At 37.7% G+C, this 15,857-nt stretch overlaps 1 protein-coding gene across 1 annotated transcript in view; it reads left to right on the top strand.

Annotated features, from left to right (window-relative positions):
* Positions 1–15,857, top strand: part of NSD1 (nuclear receptor binding SET domain protein 1) — a 182,484-nt gene that overhangs the window by 144,852 nt on the left and 21,775 nt on the right. The window contains exons 13-16 of the mRNA XM_012660699.1: positions 3,523–3,723; positions 6,466–6,645; positions 13,699–13,855; positions 15,302–15,507. Coding sequence (XP_012516153.1) covers positions 3,523–3,723; positions 6,466–6,645; positions 13,699–13,855; positions 15,302–15,507 — 744 coding nt within the window. The remainder of the gene's footprint in view (positions 1–3,522; positions 3,724–6,465; positions 6,646–13,698; positions 13,856–15,301; positions 15,508–15,857) is intronic.

Raw genomic sequence — 15,857 nt, 5'->3', positions numbered from 1 at the left:
GCTCTTGCTCAGGCTGTTTTCGAACTCCTGAACTCAAACAATCCGCCCGCCTCCGCCTCTCAGAGAGCTAGGATTACAGGCGTGAGCCATCGCGCCCGGCCAGTAGTTTATTCTTTCTTAAAACAGCTCTATTGAGGTTAATTGGCTGTATTTCAAGTATACAGTTTGTTAGGGTTCGATACATGTCTGTGTGCATAAACCTGTGAAACAATCACTCAAAATAATTATTTTGAGATTCAACAATGTTATTGTGGTATTGATAGTTTATTTCTTTTTATTGCTGAGTAGTATTCCATTGTATATATTTACTTCAGTTTGTTGATCCAAGCTATTGGTGGGCATTTGGGGTCTTTCCAGTTCAGGCTGTTATAAATAAAGCTGCTGAGAACATTTCAGTCTTTGTTTGAACACACTTTCTTTTCATTTGGGTAAATACCTGAGTAGAGTGGCTAAATCATATGGTAGGTGTATATGTTTGACTTTTTAAGAAGCTGCCAAATTGTTTTCCAAAATAGTTGTGCCATTTTACATTCCCACCAGCAATGTATGAGAGTTCTAATTCTTTCACATCTTTGCCAACACTTGGTATTAGTCTTTTAAATTTTAGTCATTTGATAGGTATGTGGTGGTATCTCATTGTGGGGTGTTTTTTTTTGAGACGGAGTCTTGCTCTGTCACCTGGCTAGAGTGCCATGGTGTCAGCCTAGCTCAAAGCAACCTCAAACTCCTGGGCTTAAGCAATCTTCCTGCCTCAGCCTCCCGAGTAGCTGGGATTACAGGCACACGACAGAATGCCCAGCTAATTTTTCTGTTTTTAGTGGAGATGGGGGTCTCACTCTTAGGATGGTCTCAAACTCCTGACCTCAAGCGATCCTCCCGTCTCAGCCTCCCAGTGTGCTAGGATTACAGGCATGAGCCACCATGTCTTAACTGGAGTTGTGATATCTCAGCGTGGTTTTTATTTGCATTTCCCTAAATGACTGATGATGTTGAACATCTTTTCACGTGCTTTGATGAAGCATCTGTCAAAATCTTTTTGTAAAAGTGGGTTATTTTCATATTGTTGAATTTTACGAGTTCCTTATATATTCTCGATACAGGTCCTTTATCAGATAGGTACCTAAAAAAATATTCTCCCAATCTATGGCTTGTTTTTTCATTGTCTTTCTTTCTTTTTTGTTAAGACAGGGTCTTAATCTGTTGCTCAGGCTGATCCTCCTGCCTCAACCTCCCAAGTAGCTGAGATTATAGGCATGTGCCACCATACCTGGCTAATTTTTTTTTTGTGTGTGGTAGTGACAGGGTCTCACTGTGTTGCTTAGGCTGGTCTTGATCCTGGCCTCAAATAATCCTCCTGCCACAGTCTCCCAAACTGCTAGGATTATAGAGGTGAGCTACCATGCCTGGCCTCATTTTTTTACTGGTATTTTTGAAAGAACAGAAGTTTTTAATTTTGATAAAGTTTGGTTTATCAGTTTGTTCTTTTTATGTACTGTGCTTTGGTGTCATATCTAAGAAATCTTGCTTAACCCAGTCTTACAAAGATTTTTCTTGTATGTTTTCTTCTGAGAATTTCATAGTTTTAGGTTTCACATTTCAGGCCTATGATCTATTTTCAGTTAATTTTTGCATATGACATGAAGTATAGAGACACTATTATATTATTTTTTTTCTGACTCACCCAGTCTCTCACTCTCTGAGTCCTATTATTTATTCATTCATTCATGTATTTTTGAGACTCAGTCTCTCTCTGACGCCTAGGCTAGAGTGCAGTGGCGTCAGCCGAGTTCACAGCAACCTCAAACTCCTGGGTCAAGGGATCCTCCTGCTTCAGCCTCCCAAGTAGCTGGGACTACAGGCGAGCACCACCATGCCTGGCTAATTTTTTCTCTTTTTAGTAAAGATGGGGTCTTGATCTTCCTCAGGCTGGTCTCGAACTCCTGAACTCAAGCAGTCCTCCTGCCTCAGCCTCCCAGAGTGTTAGGATTATAGGTGTGAGCCACCGCTCCTGGCCAAGAAGTTAATATTTTTTAGAGTAGGAAAAATTTTTCCAGTTTCAGTAAAGATGAAGAGAATAAGAAATGGGAGTCATTTTTTTATTGCTTGTGCCTCACCCCATTTTCCTGTAATAGGGTGCCCATATCATTATTTAGATTGTTCCAGTTTAATAATGACTCACAGTTATTTAGTATCAGGCTGAATTTATTTCTTTACAAACACATACTTTAATATTTTTACTAAAATTGTTATTAGCTGGGTGATCTCAGTGTTTGTAGATAAGATGGGTAATTTGAATGAGCTCCTATTTTCAGCAAGTGCCTGCAGCAGGATCCCACTTCACATATGTTTGCCTCTTAAGTCTAGGCTCTTTTCTATACATTGTATTGCATTTCAGAGAAAGGTGGAATACTTCTTTTTTAACTTTTTATTACAGAAATCTTCAGACATACACAATGGTAGAAAGAACAATGTAAATAAAGAATCTCTATGTATTCATCACTTGGTTTCAATACTTACCAACTTTCTGCCTCATTTTCCCTATATGTTTCAAAAGGTTTTCTTACAATTTTTTTTTTTATTTTCCAAGACAGAGTCTCACTCTGTTGCCTGGGGTAGAGTACCATGGCGTCAGCCTTGCTCACAGCAACCCCAAACTCCTGGGCTCAAGCGATCCTACTGCCTCAGCCTCCCAAGTAGCTGGGACTACAGGCATGTGCCACCATGCCCGGCTAATTTTTTCTATATATATTTTTAGTTGTCCAGCTAATTTCTTTCTATTTTTTTAGTAGAGACGGGGTCTCGCTCTTGCTCAGGCTGGTCTTGAACTCCTGAGCTCAAACGATCCGCCTGCCTTGGCCTCCCAGAGTGCTAGGATTACAGGCATGAGCCGCCACACCCGGCCCAATTTTTAAAGATATATCCAATGTTTAAGAAGAGAATATACAGCAAGTTTTTTGTGTCATCTACCAGCCAGTAAATTTTTAAATGTTCTCATTTGTCTCAAAGGTATTATCTGTTTTGAATGAGGATCCAAGTAAAGTCTCTGTATTGTATTTTTTAATGTCTTTTAAATTTCTCTTAATCTATAACAGTACTGCCCCACTTACCATATTTTTAAATGCCATTTGTTTGTTGAAGGAATGGTCATTTCTCCTGTTAAATTGTCCACATTCCAGATTTATTTGGTTGCATCCTTGAGGTATCCCTTTAACTTGTTCCTCCATCCTCCATATTTTCTGTACACTTGTGTGTAGATCTAGAGACTGGATTAGATTTAGTATCAGTTTTTTTTCTTTTGGCAAGGATGCCTCAAAGACAATGTATACTCCCTGTCGTATCACATCAGCAAGCATATTGTCAGATTGCTCATTTTTTTGTGATACTGAGCAGTTCAGTAGTGGGTTCAGATGTTGTCAGCCTGATCAGTCCATTATAAAATTTTCACTAAGTTTCACCTAATAGTTTAGCATTGTGTAGATCCTTGAATTAGTATTAATTTGTTACCTTCTTATGGTTTTTCAGGAATCCATACCTGTTTTGTATGTAAACAGAGTGGGGAAGATGTCAAAAGGTGCCTTCTGCCCTTGTGTGGAAAGTTTTACCATGAAGAGTGTGTCCAGAAGTACCCACCCACTGTCATGCAAAACAAGGGCTTCCGGTGCTCCCTCCACATCTGTATAACCTGCCATGCTGCTAATCCAGCCAGTGTTTCTGCATCAAAAGGTATGAATTTCTCCTGCAGATCAATCTAATTGTAGTACCTCAGTTTCGTTGGCAACAGATATTTTCAAATGCAATCTGGCATGTCTCTTCATGGCCTCTTTTTAGCTTTTGTCAGTTAGAGAGAATGTCAGCATTGTATGTGGGAGAGAAGAGGCAGTAATGGACTAGTTTAGCAGCCACCACATTGTGTTCTATGGAGCCCTGGTGTCAAGCGGTAGTATTAAATATTTGGAATTAGAGATTTGGGGGTTTTTTGTTGTTGTTGTTGTTTTTGAGAGAGTCTTGCTCTGTTGCCCAGGCTAGAGTGCCATGGCATCATCATAGCTCACAGGAACCTCAAACTCCTGGGTTCAAGCAGTCGTCCTGCCTCAGCCTCCTGAGTTGCTGGGATTTCAGGCGTGTGCCACCACACCTGGCTAATTTTTTTTAGTTGCCCAGCTAATTTCTTTCTATTTTTAGTAGAGACAGGGTCTCACTCTTGCTGAGGCTGGTCTCGAACTCCTAACCTCAAGCGATCCTCCCACCTTGGCCTCCCTGAGTGCTAGAATTATAGGCGTGAGCCACCATGCCTGGCCAAGATTTGGTTTGTGGAGGGGTTCTGCTGCATGTCCTTTTCCTCTATATGATTAGAAGACCAAAGTGTATTCTTCCCCTATGGGTTGTTATATCTCTGGTTGACAGATGTGATATCATTTGGAAATGCATACCAGGTTAGAATTAGGGGTTTGTTTATTTGGAAACAGGGTCTTGGCTCTATTACCTGGGCTAGACTGTAGCACACTCACGTCATCATAGCTCACTGCAACCTCAGACCTCTAGCCGCAGCCTCCCAGGTAGTAGGGACTATGTGCACGCACCACCATGCCCAATTAATTTTTTAAAAATTTTTTGTAGAGACAGGTTCTCGCTGTGTTGTCCGGGCTGGTCTGAAACTCCTGGCCTCAAGTGATCCTCCTGCCTCAGCCTCCCTAAGTGCTGGAATTACAGGTGCGAGCCACTGTGCCCAACCTGTTTTAATTTTTTAAATGGAAACTCCTGTTTTAGAAACATTTCTGCTTCACAGTTAGGTTGAGAGCTGAGTTTTCCAAAACTGTCTATGCTTATAGGTAAACTGAAGTTTTAAAACTTATTACTAAAAATAAATAAATAAAAATAAAAGTCTTTTCTTTCTGTTCAGTAATAGTAGGTCTCTTACTGATTTTTCTAAAAGCCAAATACTATGTCTATGGTAGTAAATTCTTGTGTGTCAAAAGAGTTCCAACTTTTCCCACAGAGGATTCGAGCGTGCAAAATTGAGCAGTGTTGACTTCTCTTTTCTTTCTTTCTTTTTTTTTTAAAAGACAGAACCTCCAAAAAATACCTGTTGCCTGGGCTAGAGTACAGCGGTGTCATCATAGCTCACAGCAGCCTCAAACTCCTTCGCTCAGATGATCCTCCTGCCTCAGCCTCCAAAGTAGTTGAGAGTATAGGCACATAGCCACCATACCTGGCTAATTATTTTATTTTGACTTTTCTTTTAATCAGATTGGCAGTACCTTTTGTAAAATGACTTCCTGGCCCTGTAAGTCTCATCAGTCCTGAGTATAGTAATTTAAATTGCTAGCTCAAAATGGGGTTTTGCTGGGCATGGTGGCACCTGCCTCTAGTCAGCTACTCAGGAGGCTGAAGGGGGAGGATCGCTTGATCCTAGGAGTTTGAGTTCAAGTTCAGCCTAGGCAATACAGTGCCCCCCGTGTCTTTAAAAAAGAAAAAATATTTGCAGTTTAACTATCAGCTACTTCTCCTTTATAATTGCTGTTACAGATTGCATTTAGGTGGTTTGGGAATCATTTTGAGTTGGTGAAGTATTTTAGGGAATGTATTTCATGTGGAATGGGTAGTAGATGAACTGACCTGAGAAGCTTTAAGAATCACAGAGTACCAGGCAGGCATTAATCTCCTGTCCCCTCCCCCCCTTTAGTCTGGGCCTGATTTCAGGTTTCCTAGGAGTCAGGGCGGCGGTTTGGGTTGGGCTTTCCTTAATAAGGTAGGCTGGGCTGGGCACTGTGGCTCATGCCTGTAATCCTAGCACTCTGGGAGGCTGAGGCAGGAGGCTGGAGGATCCCTTGAGGCCAGGAGACAGCCTGAGCAAGAGTGAGACCCCGTCTCTACAAAAAATAGAAAAATTAGCTGGGTGTGATGGTGGCATGCACCTGTAGTCCCAGCTACTCGGGAGACTGAGGCAGGAGGGTTGCTTGAACCAGGAGTTTGAGGTTGCAGTGAGTTATGATAATACCACTGCATTCTAGCCTGGCAACAGAGCGAGACTCTGTCTTAAAAAAAAAAAAAAGGCTCATTGACAATTATGGGATCTGATTCTTTTTGTAGACTTATATGTAACTCCTGTCTGAGCTTTTGTGGCAAATTGGGTATTTAAAAATCCATCATCTGGCAGGGTGCCATGACTTAGGCTTGTGATGCCAGTGCTTTGGGAGATCGAGGTGGGAGGATCGCTTGAGGCCTGGGGTTCGAGGTTACAGACAGTGAGCTATGATCACATCATTGTACTCCAGCCTGGGTGACAGCGAGACCCCATTTCTTCTTTTAAAAAAAAAAAATCCATCAATCATTCTAGTGTTCCTTCTATTTATGATATTTTCTGAATGCTAGCAAATAGACTTAATTAACTCACATTGTTTTTTTATATAATCTCTTTGTTTTTCTTTTGCTCTCCCCTTGTTTTCCTGCTTCTTATATATTTAGGTCGCCTCATGCGCTGTGTCCGCTGCCCTGTGGCATACCACGCCAATGACTTTTGCCTGGCTGCTGGTTCAAAGATCCTTGCATCTAATAGTATCATCTGTCCTAATCACTTTACCCCTAGGCGGGGTTGCCGAAATCATGAGCATGTTAATGTTAGCTGGTGTTTTGTGTGCTCAGAAGGTAAGAAATAACTTCTTGCTGTATGAATAGTCTAAAAAGGGATTGACAAAGTGTTTTAATGGAATAAGAATATTTTTCTTCACATTGTCACTGGAGAAAATATTAGGAAATAATGTTCCAAATTAATGATAGCAGCAGAACTTTTAGAACTTGGCTTTGTTGCCCAATATGAAGAGATTTTATTTTTTTATTTTGAATAATGAATTGATTTTTTAAAAATAATAAACATTTGATGTAGTGAAAATAAAGAACAGAGAAAGAAAAAAATTTTACTCAAATCCCACTGTGAATATTAATTGGTATTACTCCAGACATTTATGCTGACATTTATCTGTCAGCAGATAGAAGGGCAGATATTGGCTGGGTGCAGTGATTCATGCCTTTAATCCTATTACTTTGGGAGGATCACTTGAGGCTATAAGTTCAAAACCAGCTTCAGCAACATAGTGAGACCCTATCTCTGTCTAAAATAGAAAATTAGCTGGGCATGGTGGTAGTGTGTGCTTGTAGTTCTAGCTGCTCTCCGAGGCTGAGTCAGGAGGATCTCTTGAGTCCAGGAGCTTGAGGTTGCAGTGACTTCGATGACGCTGTTGTACCCTAACCTGGGCAATAGATTGAGACTCTGTCTCACAGCAGATATCTAGAAAGAAACAATTCTAGAAAATGGTATCATCATATAATTGTGGGGTTTTTTAATGTTTCATTCATTTATTTATATTTTTACTGGATACAAGTGTAATTTTGTTACATGCATAAATTGTGTAGTGAAATCAGAGCTTTTAGGATATCCATCACTTGGTTTGTGTGTGTGTGATTTTTAAAAATCAATTTTACATGAATTAAGAGGAGAAAAACAACAAAAGTGAAGGAATTTATGAACTTTAGTTAAATCTTTATTATAAGGGATATTAGTTCTTAAAAGATTTTATAAGGTAGAGGAAAAACAAGTTTTATGTTTTGATTATTTTTCAATTTACAACATACTTCTTTAGAGGGGAGAATCAATATTAGCCCTCACACATTTTCTCTCCTCTTTCTCTCCTTTACATCCTTCACAACCTGATTTATGCTAGTTAATGCTAAGAGGATGGTTAGGTACTCATCACCAATATGTTAACATTTGGTGCTTGTGGTTCTGAATTCCTTATTTCGATTTTTCTCTTGGTTAGCTGAACTTTTAAGAAGAGCTCACAGGTGCTGTTATTCTCTGCTTGAGGCATCATTTGCCTCTGTGCTAGAAGGACATCTTCAGTGCTACAGAATGTTTATGTTAAATGTTATTTTTCTAAGATTGCTTTGAACAATGCTCCACTATTTGCTGGTGGTGTTGGTGGCACCAGTTTTCTTTTCCAGTTTCCTCATTCACTTTCTAATTGACTGAATTTTGCTGATTATTAGTATTTTGGCAGCAATTTCCCTGAGTTGTCTGTTTTTGGATATGTAAATGTGACAGGTTCTAATAGGACCAATTTTAAAAGACTCCATATATATACATAATGGAACAATTATCGTATTTGGAATCTGAAAACTCAGTTTTGAATTCTGGCTGTGTCTTTGGGCAAATTGCTTTACGAAGGCTTTGAATGCCTTGGTTTGCCCATTTATAAAATATGGGCTTCATACTTTATCAGATAGTCCTATTATAATAGTGTAAATTAAATGAAAATATGTGGTTAAAGCCCTAGCACAGAAAATTAGGGTTTTTTTCTTTTTTTAATTATTATTATTTTTATTACAAGGACCACTGCATCAGGGTTTTGCAATTGGGGGAGAGGTTGGGCTCAACTCCCAGAAAATTAGATGATTGTTGATCTTTTTATTTTGTTTTGTTTTAAATTTTTTATTCTACTTAGGACTGACTGGTTTTCACAGCCTGCCTTATTCTGTTTGATTTTCTTCTAAAAACTTTCCTTATTGCTAATTTACCCAAGATGACTTCTCCCAAGAAAACAATGCTTTCTTTTCTTTCTTCTTCCTTGAAATACAGATCACTTTGGAGACCTGTATCATCATATGTAATAATGTATGTCAGTAATTCTGTAAAAGGAGAATTTTCCTTACTTGTGATATATTGTTCCTTTCTAAGTTCTTTTCTATAGCCAGAGACTGGAGTCTAGTTAATTTCAGAAGTCAAGAAACTGAAGAAATCCAGTGGAATCTGATGAATTGAGAAAACATTGTATTCCTTTTGAGAAATGTGGATATACTAAATAGTGCTACAGCCAAAATGAAAATGTTGTTCCATGGCTGCTTTCTATATTTGAAGACTCAATTTAAATTTTTTTGGGGGGGATGGGGAGTGTTCTTAAGAGTTATGTAACATGACAATTTAATAAAAAAATAACCTAGTTACTGGAGTTTGCTTCAGGACATTAGTTTTTATCCTCAAACTATGGTGCTAATATAGAAAAAATAAAATAGAGGATTCAGTGCAGTTATGTTGATGGGAAGTAACACTTTGGTGTAGGGATGTTTTAATGCAGAAAGAGGGTGGTGCTGATTTTTTTAAGATATATTAGCTATGTGATTGTTCTGTATAAAGTTTTATGATATCATAAATTTTTTTGTTCTTCTAATATATACTTCTTAATTAAACTGTCTTCTAATGAACCCTTAGGCCTATTTATCATTTTACCATTTTTCATGTCTTTTAAAGAAAGTTAAAGGCATGGCTTTTGTATGTAATACCATTTAAATACAACATTTTGTAGTTTTCAGAATAAAAATGGGTCTGGGTACTAATGTGCATTTTTTTTTGAAGTTTTCCGTGTTTCTTGAACGTGGGAAGAGGAAACAGTTTCTGAAAGGTTTTCACGGTGGAAGGTGCCCATGTGAGTGGCAGTCCTAATTTGTGTGATGCTTGGGTGATGAAAAGTTAGAATCCAGTAATGGACACTCAAAATAATAACTGAGTACCAAAAGAAACTTAAGTGTGGTCCATGGATCTCAGGCGAGAGGCCCAGAGACCCTTTCAGATGGTCTGTGAGATTAAAACTCTGTTGTAGAAAGATGTTACTCGCCATTAGTCTCTTAATACCAAGATGTTGTTTACCTTTTTCCCTTTGTTGACATTTGCACAGATAGTGCAAAATCAATGGTGGGTAAAACTGTTGGCACCTTATCAAACATCAAGGCAGTGTATCCTCACAAACATGGTTGCTTCACATAAGAATTTCTTTTATAAAGAAGTAAATTGTATTAATTTTATTAAATGTCGACCCTCAAGTGAACATTGTTTATTTTGTGATGGTATGGGAAGTGCACATAAAGCAGTTTTGTTGCATACTGATGGTTGCCTTGAGTTAAAGCACGCATGCAACTGAGTTTGAAGAGTCAGCTGACAAACTATGGCTATTCATACTTGGAAAACTATTATGTACTACGTTAGGTCTAACAATTTCCTGGTACTTACTGATGAGATCATGGTGATATTAATAAATGTGATATTTTAATATTATGTAACAAGATAGGTCAACATTTAGAAGATCTACATGACTCAGTGAACCAATATTTTTGATATAACATACATGATGTTAAAAAACTTGGTATTTATAAAAGATCCATTCAAAGTGCATGACAGATCAGTGAATTTTAATGTAATAGTATTAACAGTTAATGACAGTTTGTTTCCACATTGCAATTAAACTCCACACTATGGAGTTTTATTGTAGTATCAAAGAAGGAATATACACAATTGAACAGGCTATTAAAATACTCTTTTCCAAGTATGTATCTTTGAGAGACTTAATTTTCTTCATATGTGTCAACCAAATAACATATTACAACAAATGCAATTTAAAATATTTGTAAAAATGTAAAAACACCTGCAGTACAAGCTATAATACTTCGGTGGCTGAGGTAAGAAGATAACTTGAGCCCAGAAATTGGAGTCTGCAGTCAGTGAGCTATGATCATGTCACCGTACTCCAACCTAGGTGATAGAGTGAGACCTCATCTCTAAAAAAAATTTTTTTAATTAAAAAAAGAAAAGTAAAACAGTGAGCGCTTCTCATTAAAATTGGCTTTTTAGTTCAGAAAAATGTAGTTATTTTTTTCATTAAAATGTTCTTTAACATAATAGATTTTTAGCATTTAAAATGAATTAATAGATATTTGAAAAATTTTTTAGTTTTAATTTCTTTTTGGCAAATATCTGTATATATATCCCCCATAAACAAAAGCTGTTTGGGATTCCCTATAATTAGCAAGAGTGTAAAGTTATCTTGAGACTAGAAAGCCTAAGAATTGCTGGTGCCACTAGATAAGATTATCCTGCTGTTAGGAGACAGGGAAGGAATAGTCTTAGGACTTTTTTTTTTTTTTTTTGCTTGTGTAAAGGAGAGAAAGAACTGAAAAGGTGGTTATCAAGAGTATTAGTATAATTATATAGTAAATTGCTAAACTAAATGGAATCAAGTCCTGGAATTCAGCAATGTTTAAAATTTATTTTCCCTCTTTTACCAAATGTCACTTTTTCATCTTTTGGGTTTTTTTTTTTTTGATTTTTCATGCAGCTTTCCCTTTTCTGTCTCCCTGTCTTTCCCTCTCTCTCCTATATCTCTTCTTTACTGCCACCAGACAGACCCTCCTGCCTCCTTCCATCCTTCTACCCAGAGTAGTCCTGTTGATTTCTTCCCTCACATTCTTCCTCATCTCAGTCCCGTTATGGTCTTCCCTGCAAAACTGATGGGCTTGCCACTCTTTCCCCTCAGCTCTGCCCTTTGGCCTTGATTCTGTCCAAGTTTTCTTCTATCCAAGTTTCTTTTCATGTTATATTCTTCTTTGAAGGCCTGATTCAAATGCTTTTCTGTACATGAAATATTTCTCATATATCCTAAATGCCAACTTAGGAATATTTTTTTCCTAAGACTATGTATGCGGACTGTGATATCAACCAAGTTATGACTCATCAGGTAACTAAGGATGGATAGGAATGTTGTAAGAAGGTATTCTGCCACTGGGTCAGTTGAATTTATGTGACTTTACGTTACTCTTAATGTCCCGTTTTTTGGTTTTTTTTTTTTTTTTTGAGACAGTCTCACTCTGTTGTCTAGGCTAGAGTGCCGTGGCATCATCCTAGCTCACAGCAACCTCAAACTCCTGGGCTCAAGTGATCCTCCTACCTCAGCCTCCCGGGTAGCTGGGACTATAGGCACGTGCCACCGTGCCCGGCTAATTTTTTCTATTTTTAGTTGTTTGGCTAATTTCTTTCTATTTATAGCAGAGACGGGTCTCGCTCTTGCTCAGGGTGGTCTTGAACTCCTGAGCTCAAGTGGTCCTCCCACCTCAGCCTCCCAGAGTGCTAGGATTACAGGCGTGAGCCACCGCACCCTGCCTATGTCCCGTTCTTAATTCATCCACAAGAGGCACAAAAATAGTCAAGTATGGGTTTCAGACTGTGTAATTGTTCTTCAGACTTGTTTCCTAGCAGCAGACATTTTTCCAAATGAAATCTTACTCTGAATCCGAACTCCAGTATACAATAGAGATAAAAGGTGAGCTTTTTGAATTGAAGCAGGAGTCAGATCTTAAGTACACACCCCTGAAAACAAAACTCCAGCTCTTATTTTAAGAGCCTGCTGTAGGGAATTATTGAGAAAGGGCAGAAATTACTGTGGGAAGAAATTGTATATGGAAATTGTCACAAAGGTATGTTTTTAGTAGGATTTTAAGAACTAAAAGAAGCAAGGTGAGAACAAGATAAACTCAGATATATTCTTTGCTAAGTCTTCACTCCTCACTCCCTCTTCAGGATAAAACTTGGACTTACATGTTTGAGTCTAGCATGTTTGAAGCGTGCTCATTTCTGGCCGAAGATGAGGCATATGTTGTATTCCTTAAATACGAATTTTTCGTCCCTGAAATACCTTATCTAATATGTGCAACAATGACGGTTTCAGAACCAGTTATATAAATTATGAGTCACTTAGAGTACAAAATCTTTTAAGAAGTGAAAATTCATTGTCATGTAATATATAATTAGCCCAGTGTCTCAGAATTTGGATAGGGAGGAGAGAACTTACAGTGAAATTTTGGTAACAAACCAGATAAAAGTCACAGATAATACAGTTGTTACAGGTATCATTTATATCTTGAAATATCATTTATAGTCATTACCACTACTAGATCTTGTTATTTATGCATTACAAGGAAACATGTATATCTATATCTTTTTTGCTTCAACATTTTGTTAATTATATTTTAATGTAGTTGATGTCCTTTTTATCTTATATATGAAGTTTATTCATTTATAGATAGTATTCTGGATAAGGCCCATAGGTGTTACAAGGGTGCCAAACACTTTGCTTAGGGTGGAGAATCACATACGTAGACAAGTGCCTTATCATAAAATTTTTTTCTTTTTGGCAGCAAAATAAAATGTGTACCTGTCTTGCTGAAAATACAAAGTTGTGAAAAGTTAGTAATTTACAAAAAAGGGAAGGAACTAAGCATATGGAGACACTATGTGTCCTTAACAACTAGGTGATTTATTAGTTAGGTGAGTTCTCAGACAGATGTGGTTACTACTCATTATAGAAAACACCTCACTATTGAGGAAATTATAGCTCAACAAGGAAAGTGAATTCTCCAAGATAATACTGTCTTAGAGCTGGAATTCCAACCTGAATCTAACCTTTAATCAGTTAAAGCTTGTCCTCTTTATACTCTGCTCATTGTGTGTCATTAATATTTTTTTTTGTTTGTTTAGTATGTTGTATGTTGTCTTCTAGTGAAGGAAATGAAAATGTATATATGTGTGTGGATGTACACATACATGAATTTTATAGTTTTGCTTCTGATCTCATTCCCTTAACATAATTCTACTAGTAAGATCTCGTTTATTAGCTGTGAATCTAACAAATCTTAGGATTGGGGTGGGGGTTTCAGGAACATTGGAGGGGGAATACTGTTGCAGAAAAGTCTTTCTGAGTAACTAAATTACTAAACCCTTTGCTGGGAGATAAATAATTGTTGGGAGCTGAGCAAAAGCTGTTTCTGCTCGGTTCTTATATGCCTTATGGTCTGAGTGCCAGATTTTTTTGATTCCCACAGGAGGCAGCCTTCTGTGCTGTGATTCTTGCCCTGCTGCTTTTCATCGTGAATGTCTGAACATTGATATTCCTGAAGGAAATTGGTATTGCAATGATTGTAAGGCAGGCAAAAAGCCGCACTACAGGGAGATTGTCTGGGTAAAAGTTGGACGATACAGGTAAGTGTGAAGGAGAATGGCACTCATTTTTTTTTCACCATCCTGCTTCTTGGGAACTGTCAAACAAAGTTTTTACCTTTTTATTTAATGATCTTCCTGATTAGTCATGGTACCTCTCCCCCTCCCCTCATTAATTTTTCCTTATAAACCACAAAACCTAACTTTCTGATTTGTAATCATAGGAATAATACATGTTCTCTGTAGAAAATTTATTAATGAAAACAAAGCCATAATCTCACAAAAAGGATACATTGTTAACATTTCAGCAAATTTATTTGCAAACAGGCCAGTATGCCCCCCGGCAAAATAATTGTCCTTATGGTTTATACCCAGTTTTGTACCTTTTCTTTTTAAAATTATTTTTATTGAACATAGAATGCACAAAGAATATAACATGCATGATTTTAAGGAATAACAAAAGGAACACCTATGTATGTACCTCCAAAGGAAAAAATCATTGTTGGTATTTTTGACTCTCTCTATGTCCTGATTCCATTCTCTCCCCACCTCCAAAGCTACCCACTGTACTAAATTTTCAGTTTTTTATTCCTTTGCCTTGCTGTAAAGGTTTACCACGTGTATAATGTTTTGTTTTGCATGTTTTAGATCCTATATAAAGGAAGTATTATTGATATATTTTCCTGCAACTTAACTTTATTAATTCACTTTTATGCCCTGAGAGTCATCATAGTTAGCATAGTGCTTTAGTTCATTCACAGTTCACTGTTCTCCCATGCTCCTTTATATAATCACACAATGTTTTGTAGTTCATTTGTCCATTTTCCTGTTTGAACTATGAACATTTTGTTGGTGTTTCTTGGTTTACATACGCAGGAGCTTCTCTAGGGCATTCTCCAGAGTAAAATAGATCAATATAGGCTTCCAGCTCTAACAGCTGATGCCAAATTGTCTCCCTAAAGTGGTATTATACTAACTTACTTGCTTTTTTTCCTTTCGTTTCTTGGTATCATTTTTCAGTACTCCTAGTAATTTTCAGTACTCCGAGTAATTGAGTAAGTGTAATTATTGAAAGTTTTCTTTTTAAAGACCAAATTGTCTTTCATTGTACAGTGTACCGTGGCTACCACTATCATTCCCTTGATTTAAAGTTTTTTATTCTTAAGGATATAATGCTTCAGTGAACATTATAGTCATAAGTCTTTTTCATATCTCCAATTAATTCCTTTAATATATTCTTTAATAGATTCTTTGAAGTGGAATAATGGAGTCTAAGGGAGCATATGCATGTTTGGGAGTGTGGACAGGTGTTTTCATGCTTCCAGCACACACTACTTGTTTGTGCTCTAGTTAGGTTGTGAGAATGCCCTAGGATGGACTTTTCGTATGGGCAGGCAGTTCTATTCCTTATTATCTATTTAAGTAGATTATGTTTCTTGTGCCTTGCAGTCTCCTAGAGGTTTCTTCCCTTCTTTTCACCTCTCCCAGGTGGTGGCCAGCTGAGATTTGCCATCCTCGAGCTGTTCCTTCCAACATCGATAAGATGAGACATGATGTGGGCGAGTTCCCTGTCCTCTTCTTTGGATCTAATGACTATCTGTGGACTCACCAGGCCCGAGTCTTCCCTTACATGGAGGGGGATGTGAGCAGCAAGGATAAGATGGGCAAAGGAGTAGATGGGACATACAAAAAAGGTAATTTTATCCTTTTTGTTTCTCAGGCCAACAACTACCTCTGTTGCTTGAATATCTGTTCTGTGTTAAAATTCACATACATTCCATTTAGCAGCTGTGTTCTGTCCTGGGGGCATTATGTGGCTGCAGGTACAGTACTTTGAAGGGCAGTTGACCCACATAACTCATTATTTTTGAGCCTAACCTTTCTTTAATTGGAATTTCTTTCAAGGAGGTTTTTTGCCTTATCAGTTGTTTTCTTATCATCTCATCAAGTAATGGAGTTCTAGAACTATTTTATAGAACAAACAATATAATTTGCTAGGCAAGGGCTCACATCTCTAGTGAAGCCATGTTTGTTTGCTCCAAGG

Source organism: Propithecus coquereli, unplaced genomic scaffold (genome assembly GCF_000956105.1).
Source record: "Propithecus coquereli isolate 6110/MARCELLA unplaced genomic scaffold, Pcoq_1.0 Scaffold676, whole genome shotgun sequence".
In the NCBI taxonomy this organism is placed as follows: Eukaryota; Metazoa; Chordata; class Mammalia; order Primates; family Indriidae; genus Propithecus; species Propithecus coquereli.
Note: the sequence above shows the minus strand (reverse complement) of the source record. Positions and strands in the feature narration are given on the sequence as shown.